This window comes from Cygnus olor, chromosome 5, assembly GCF_009769625.2.
Source record: "Cygnus olor isolate bCygOlo1 chromosome 5, bCygOlo1.pri.v2, whole genome shotgun sequence".
NCBI lineage: Eukaryota > Metazoa > Chordata > Aves > Anseriformes > Anatidae > Cygnus > Cygnus olor.
Genome location: NC_049173.1, coordinates 60,728,028 through 60,736,620, shown reverse-complemented (window position 1 = coordinate 60,736,620; position 8,593 = coordinate 60,728,028). Strand labels below are relative to the sequence as shown.

The window sequence follows — 8,593 nt, the reverse complement described above, 5'->3', positions numbered from 1 at the left end:
GTTGGCTAAAGAGTAATATATGTCAGCATATTGTTGGCCTGTTTGAAACACGTTGAGAGCATCTTAATTGTTGTTCCAACAGAATTTCATCCATAGTTTGTGCAACTCTCTGTACACTTGCTGAGCTGTTTATGTGCATGTCTGAAAAAGAAGGGTGGTGGGGGGAGGGAGGGAAATGATGCATGCAATTTTGTTGTCTTTTTTTTTTTTTTAATGCTGAGAACAAAGGAGTAGTATCTCTATAGCAACACAATAAATTCCATGGATTTTGCTACTTGCTACTTCTTCTTCTTCATTTTTTTTTTGTCTTTTCATCCTCCTCCAAAGCTACCAGAAACCTTAATTTTGCCTGAGGTCAAAATGCATGAGGTGGCAGGGAGAGGTATGCGTGAGTGTATGACTGAGACATCAAAACCCCCCCTCCCATTGACTTTTTTTTAGGGTACAACCACATTGCTGCCTGTAGGATCAATTACAAAGCCTAACCATCCTTGAAAAATGATGATTTTTGTTTTGTTTTTTGAACTTGTTCTTTTCTTCAATGGCCTACTGAGTCACGTTGCAAGCGATACTACTCTCGCATGTCGGTGCATGCAGATGCTACTGAACTGGCTACAATGTTGACCTCATTCTTAGTCCATTCTGTCATTGATCCAATGCTGTACTTTGCATTTTTCTTTTAAATGAAGGTTACGAAATGTCACGGAGCCTTAACAGCATAGCTGGCATAAGTGGAAAAGCGATAGGATTATCCTCAGTGTCTGCGCCCTACAGCTCTCCTAGTCCAGTGAGACGTTCTTGGTCTCCCATCCCATCTATTTTGTAGCATGGATCAGTAGCAGAGAATGGTCTAAAAAGCTTTATTTTCAATTAGCCTATGCTATGTTGCATATAATCCAGGTGACTAAGTCTGAAGATGCAATGTCTCACAGTAGCACCTGCTGGGAATGGTGTTACTACTGATGCTAGGTGACAACACTCCTAAATAGCACTCAGATGACAATAGGCAGGCGTTTACATAGTACTGGTGGGCCATACATGCTGCATGGTATCAGTACATAGGATGAAGGGTAGATGCACCAGATAGCTTCCTTCCTGGTGCATCGTGCTAGTATATGCTTATTGTGGCTAATGGCGGATCTACTGGCTCTGTATGGAATGGGTTAGGCATATAGCCGATGCTGAAACATGCCAACGATGGAAGATTTTGCTTTTCTCAGGATATTTTTGAGCCATAGAAACCCTGCAGGAGTTTGAGCAAACAAGCACAGTAGGATGAAACTTTGCATGGGCGCCTATTTTAAGCTGAAAGCAATACTCAGACACACTGTAGAGAGGTCTCAGTCTGGCTGACTGCATGGAAAAAAAATCCTGTTGAAGAAGAATATGGCTGCCTCTGCATGTAGCTATTTCACCTTTTCCTCCTTCCTTTAAAACTAAGATGCCAAGCTTGATGTGAAAAGCACAGGGAAGAAGCTCAAGTACTGATTGTATTCTTTACATGCAGATCTTTGCAAAGAAAGTCCAGTCATTGCTAAATATATGCCAACAGAGGCAGTCAGAGTGACCTGACAAGGCGAGATGGAGATGAACATTGATGGCTAATAAACATCTGTGTGGAACTGTGCAGGCATAGAAGACCTTCTCATTTGGACAAAGTTAACTCGCTCCATGCAGGTTTTACGGATGATTCTTCATGGTTCTGGAGTTGTACTAGAGATGCAGGCTTTTTCTACGGCCAAAATGTAACAAAACTGTAGAAGATCTTTTTTTTTAAATCTATTTTTTTGTTCCATAGCATGAATTGCATGAAGACAAAAATAGAAAAAAAATAAAAAACAAGAAACACTGCAAATGTATGATTAAGGAGAAAAAAGCAAAGTTATATATTTTCTTTCAAAGCTCTTTACTTTTACATACATTGTTGTAGCTAAAAATGTAAAACATAAAACTGTACATTTCTTTGCTATGGATCGCTTCTTTTTGTATACAAGATACAGAGTAATGGTTTTAAAAAGTGCAATCAGGCAGTCATCGGTCATATTGACCACGCCTTCATAGTTCATCACACCGACATGGAAATCAAGAACTTTTAATCCAACTAGAAGTGTATAAAAATAAGAAACTTTTTCCTGTCTGTTTTTGTTGGCATGCTTGTGACACATGGGACCTTCCTTCAGACCTGACAGTAACAGCTGGTCTAGATTTAATTTTCCAGCTCTGGTTATGTTGTATTTTATTGATGTATAGATCCAACGTAAAGACCCTTCATAAATTGTTCATATTAAGTAATCAGTATGAATTTTAAACAAAAAAGGTGTTATTTTAAAACTGGGACTTATAGTACAAAATCAGGAAGATACTCGAGTATAAATTGTCTCAAAGTTTAAGAAACAAGACAACAGCATTGTATGCAATTTAGTACTGAGTAAAATGCATGCACAATGTTATGCAAAACAATTCTAGCATGAAATAAATTTTGTATCATGGTTTCAGTGCCTGCTGTATAGTGTAAAGGGGAATCCTTTTCTGAAGCGATCAGGGGTTTCCAGAGACTTGCTTCTAAAATCTTGAATAAATACAGTGTTCTCAACAGAAACGTAGGAGAAGAGCTTGGTATTGCTTTGGTTCTACAATGCTAATTTGGGTTAGTAGATAATAAATGAAGCCTGCAAACACTTGATACAACCGATGTCTGAAGAATTCACACCATTAGTAATTTTAACAGGGAAGATTTAAAAACCCTATAATTATCTAGATATCTTCCTTTTCCCTCCTCAACAACAATAAAAGTTTGTCTTTTTAGCTGATTAAATGAATTCAGTTTTTCTTACTTCTTTGGGCCCCGTCCTTCACTTGTTCTTCACTGAGCCACTGAGCCTCCTGATACAAAACCCTGAAAGAAATCCAGGTGTTTGAGTCGTATTTTATTTGCCACATGAAACATGCAGCAGTAAGAACCAAGAAACACAACAGGACAAATTCATTTTAGAACCTAGACATGACAGCTATGAACTATGTGTCAACAGCATTTTGGTGAAGTACTTTCTATAAGGAAGGATACACCTTTATCCTCACATGAAGCACTTTAAAAGAGCTGGCAACCTTCTAAACAAAAGCGATGGCATCTGGGACTGCTGATGAGGAAGAAAATGTAATAGAATAGCATCCCTAAGGTCTGGAGGAAGTAGAGATTAAAACAAACAAACCAACAACACCACAAAGAAGAACCACTTATGGCTCTGGTAAGTGCCAAATTACACACAGCTACAACAAAAACAAAACAAAAACAAAAACCAACTGCAGATGGACCTTGTCTTCCTAAAACTACTCAAAAAGGAAATCGAGGAAGGAAGACCTCAAGCTGTGTTTTACGAACAGGAGAAAGGCTGATGATATAAACTTGAGCATAATTAGGAAGCTCCTTTGTAGTCCTTGATCTAGCAGTATGTACTTGATTTGTATGTCAGTTGACTATCCTTTCTCCTGAGAACTAGTTTACTCCCTCTGTCTCTACACTGTTATTCTCAGACAATAAATGGGCAATTTCTTACCTCCTGAGGCACGATCCAGGTTAATCCAGGATCCAAAAGTTGTCTACTGAACAACTTTTCCTCTTTTAGCATATTAAGAATCCCCAAGTAGCTTTGCCACATTTTTTATTTAACACTGTAACTCAGGGGCCCAGTGTGAAGGCTGCTCAAACTCCCCATTACCATAATAAGGAACACTAATGATTCAGCCTTGTAAATCCCACATAGGTCTTCCCCTTCTGCAGTGCTTTGCATATATATGAGCTTTCGCTATAATTAACAGGTTGGGTACACATGGCCTAAGGCAATTGTCATTCTGTTCTACTTTTTGCACTAGCACATCTACCAGCCCCATTTTCATTCCGGTGCTCCTCAGCTTTTCCTGATTCGAGGTAATTGTGTCTTCAGGTGACTTCTATAAACCCTTCAGAAGCAGAACAGTGCTTCCCATCCACTGCTCTTGAGGAGATGCTCTGCAGGTTAAGGTCCATCTGACCCCACAGTTCCCCGTCGCACGACAGAGGCAGCGCTGACAACTGGAGAGCTTCAGGAGGAGCTGCTGCACCGAACCCTGACACTGAACCCTATGAGAAATATAACGCAGCATCCCAGCTGCTTTGCATAAGGAAGGTTTGCTGGGCTGTTCTTAAGTGTTGTTTGGCTTGCTAACCTTGGCAGCACACCCCAGGTACGCCTTCCACACGTACAGCTGTGTGCTCTGGCTGCACCAAGGTACCCGTCTTCTGCCAGGCCTCTCTGTGTGCGAAGCTGTCTCCATGAGTGCCATTTCGGACAGCAAGGACCTGAGAAGCGTTTTCTGTTCTTTCCAGCAAAGAATCGAGCTAATACCACTGTGATAACAGTCAAGTGCAGCAGTCATTAATCTGGATAAAGTGATTTTTCATATAAATTGCCTTCTTTCTCCTTAAAGTTTCAGAGCCAAGAAGAAAATACATCACCGAAACAAATGGCTGCTGGGACAAACGAGCAGTCTGAAATGCAGAGCAAGCAGGGCTAAGGCAAGGACGTTCGCAAGGAAACCGAGTGCACAGCCACTTATGAAGATCCTGAAGCAAAACCAAGCGCAGCTATTAGTCTGCCACTCTGCATATCCTCTTCGTAGGTTCAAAACACAGCAGCCTACCACTCTGCTTTCCATATATATCCTGGAAGCAACTTTGGCTCACACAAGCTAACTTCACTTCATGCAAATGTGCTTCAATTATGCAGGTTATTTTTAAGTCGCTCATATATTTGAGCTTGGGCGTAAAATACCCGTCTGTTCAGAAGCCCCAAAGCCTCTGCATTCATCTAGGACTGTAGGTGCAACATTTCTCTCTCTAACGGGAATATAAATGCTTATTTGCGATCAAGAGCAGTATTTGAATTCAAATTAAACTTTAGGTACAAAAATACATCCAGAACGGTATCTCTTGACTTGCTTTGCTTCTCTCTCAAAGCAAATGTTTCAAAACTAAGCACTCTGATCCACCCCTGTGGATCACGCGCTCCCTGGCTCAGGCTGACAAGGCCAGGTTTTCAACCCTCTGCATTCACCCAAGCATTTAAAAAACTCTATTTGTACATAGGTCCAAACACCTCCAGGAACTGACTGTTAAAAACAGGCACTCATAGGCTTTCATCGGCTTCTCTACTGCCCGTGGAGCGCATCTTTGAGGTTCCTCAGTCAGCAAAAGGCAGAGTAGTGCCGTTGGGTTAGCAGGGGCATCGCAAAGGGACCCATGCAGTGCCCAGACCTGAGTAGCTTCGGCTGCCGGCAGCGTGTTGCAGCACCACGAGTGGGAGACATGGCCCTAGGCCCAGCAAGCCAGCTAGCAGGTGTCGTGCTCTGCAGTGGTGCTGGCAGTGCAGGTGGGGGCCGGGGAAACCACAGCAGTAGTGGGAGAGCTGGGTGATGAGAAGGGTGCAGGGTGAGGCCAGAGGGCAGGCTGAGGAGGCAGCAGGGTGGGGGTATAAGAGTTAACAGCCACCGGGGCAGCAGGGAGGATGAGGAAAGCACCAAGAGAGGGAAGTAACAGCAGTGAGGCCTACTTAACACTGTCGAGGACCAGTGGCGTAAAACACAGAGCCCTGGCCTGGGACTCAGAGGATGGGGAATTTTATTCTTGGCTCTGCTGTGTACATGGTGGATGACCTTGGTTAGGACATGTCTATTTTTTGTGCCTCACCTCCTGTTTCTGTGACATTATCCCCTTTTTAAAGTGTTCTAAGGTCAAAAGATGAGAAGCAGTATTTATGTAGGAGCAGTTGTTACGATCGACATACTCAGAATCAAGGCACCAGCAGAGGAAAGCATCTCTCCGTTATGTAAGAGATGCCACGTCTCCTTGTCTGCAGAACACAGTACCCTTACAGGAATTCCTTTTCTTTTGTACTTTAAAGCAGAGCTTTATTATGGAAAAATGATTAAGCACCCACACAGTTAAAATGACAGAGCATCTTCATTACTGATTGGCAACTCCTCTGCTGCCCTAATTTAGGTACATCTTCATGCATTGAAATCAGTAAAAACAAAACAAAAGCTAAACTCATTTGTCATTTGCAGAAAAAAGAAGTCAGAACATGAAAAATCTCCCAATTCTTGGCCCTGCTTCTGAATATTTTTTTAAAAATGTAAAAATACAGTCTTATAGCAACGTGTTCACATACACTTAAAAGATGATGATGATCAGGGAGTGCTGTAGACATACAGACTGCATTGCATATGAGTAACAAGGTGGTCCATAGACAAAACAGTCTGGAAACATAGGAGAAAGATTAAAATTAATTGAAAGGCTTGCCAACAAAGGAATTTAACTTAGGCTTGTCCATTCTGTAAAGGCTTGTCTGAAAATGAACTGAAATCCGGCATGTCACAAAATAAAAATGCCTGAGGAAGTTTAGCAAAATAAATGTCACCTGAGTTTTCTCATCTCCATGGCCAGCTTTTATTCAGGAAGAATTACTTTGTTGCTCTTACTTCCAATCAAGCTGAAAAATGTGCTCTCCCAATTCTCTGCAAATGTATGCTTCCTCACTCTCCCACAATACAGCACAAAGTTCATCCAGGTCATGATTCAAATACACAGAGACCATTTAATTGCTGAGTATTTTCAGTTACATATCCTCTTTCCAGGCTGCAGAGAGGCATTACTGAGTAAAAACTGCTCCTGCTTTAAAAACTGGTGAATGCGGAGACAACTGATAGGTGAACCTGTGAATAACACACACAAACAAGTGGAAACATCCCTTACTTCAGTCCCTTCAAGATCTGACTCTAAATGGGTTACAAAGCAACAGCAGCAGCTTTACACATGCAGTTTCTCCAACTTGAGAAGTGCATATGGAAAACACACCTCCCTTTACAGTTACTTTTTTGGGCCATTTCCATACAACTGATCCGTTTTAAGTCAGGACTATTAAATCATCACTGTATCCCGGAACAAGATGTCAGCATTTATCAGGAATTAAGAACAACACAAAAGCTATTAGAAAAAGAACAAAGGATGTACTTCCTCATTTTTTGCAAATAAAATAAGATGTTGATATGTCAAGAGTTCAAGCCTCCAATTATTTTTTGTGCAAGCTACAGTTTTCAACAAATTGGTTTAAGTCCATCTTCTACTGAGCACATTTTTAAGTGCAATCAAAGCCGCATGAGATGATTTACCACAGAGTGCCTCCATTTCTAGCCTTTGGGAAGCAAGTCTGAGATTTTTGTCTTAAGTATTTTTCTTCCCTTTTCCGACTTTTCAGCTGCTCTTAACTATAAGCTGGTAGTGAATACCACTAGGACAACTCAAACACTGGGTAAAAAATCTGAAGTTTTTTGTTGTTGTTGTTGTTTTCTTTTTTTTGTTTAAGAAAATATCTAGTTAAAAGAAAATGCATAAGGCTTGTCATATGCCATAATAAATACACAAATTGCTGAGAGAACCAAGAGGACTTTTTGGTGAAAACATGACCACAATTTTAGCGACAAAGATCTGCCATCATCTTGATTTCTAATGAGGGAAAAGGAAGTGCAAGTCTCAAAATGACTTACATCTTGCATAAGTCAAGTAAAGGGCTGGCTCAGAGTTCACAGAATGTAATGGAAAAGTAGAAAGGATTTGATTAAGTGCTGGACTAGGTCACAGGGTTGAGCTACAGATTTCTGAGACTGGAAGGTGAGAACAGAGATGTTGCTGTTCCAGCTGAAGAGAACTGAAAATTTCAAGATGTGCCATGAATGAGAAAGAAAACCCAGTGCAGGTCAATAATTCATGTTATTAATGAACGATTGGAGAGGGAGAAAAATAGCAGCTTGTCCCTCATCTCCCTCGCGTGGTACCAGCGGAACGGAATGCTGCTATCCCCGTGTGATTATTCAGTCTTCAGGGCCTGTGTTTTGAATATCCCCACCCGCTCCGCGCTCCTTCCCTGTTCCAGCTGACTACGTCAGGCTTTGTGCTGCCACTCATTTGAATGTCTTTCCACGGTCACCTTTCTCCTGTACATTCAAACTTACCTCCTTGGTCTGCCTTCCATCCCCATCTTTAAGTCTTCTGACTCCAAAAATGTCACATAAAGCAAAACTGAAGCATATTCTCCCTGCCCCTCTACTTCCCGATGCTCAGGCACGTAGCTGAGCAAAACCTCCCATCGCTCACACATAAGCAACCTTTGTGGCAGCTGCAGATTGCAAGAACTAGTCACCAATAGGACTGACAACATGCAGACAGGGAAGGGAAGCCAGCGTTAGATAAGAAGCGATGAATGGGCAAACGAGAAGAGAGACAGGACTGTATCTTTCTCTCAAATAAGCACACTTTTCTTCACACACAATTTCTTCAGCTACTCAAATGCAGGGTCCAGAATTCCAAGCAGTAAAGCATCAACTCAATCAGGGAGCTACACCAAGTCAAATAACATAAGTGACTTACACGTGGCCTAAACCAATCCTTCTGACGTGCGGAAAACGGACTCCACAATCAGTAAGATTGTAAAGTAGGTATGTTTATTCAGCGCTGGGCAGCACGGGGGGGTAGTCCCACCGAAGTCGTGTGCACCCCAACGCA

General features: G+C 41.7%; 1 protein-coding gene across 6 annotated transcripts in view; it reads left to right on the top strand.

Annotated features, from left to right (window-relative positions):
- KCNC1 (potassium voltage-gated channel subfamily C member 1) overlaps positions 1 to 8,593 on the top strand; it is a 126,865-nt gene that overhangs the window by 105,665 nt on the left and 12,607 nt on the right. For 2 of the 6 annotated variants that reach the window (XM_040557399.1, XM_040557398.1), the window contains one exon: positions 1,508 to 4,177. In XM_040557399.1, coding sequence (XP_040413333.1) covers positions 1,508 to 1,572 — 65 coding nt within the window. In that variant the 3' untranslated portion in view covers positions 1,573 to 4,177. Of the gene's footprint in view, positions 1 to 689; positions 4,178 to 8,593 lie in introns of those variants that run through there. The other 4 variants (XR_005820026.1, XR_005820027.1, XR_005820028.1 and 1 more) reach the window with 4 other exon arrangements.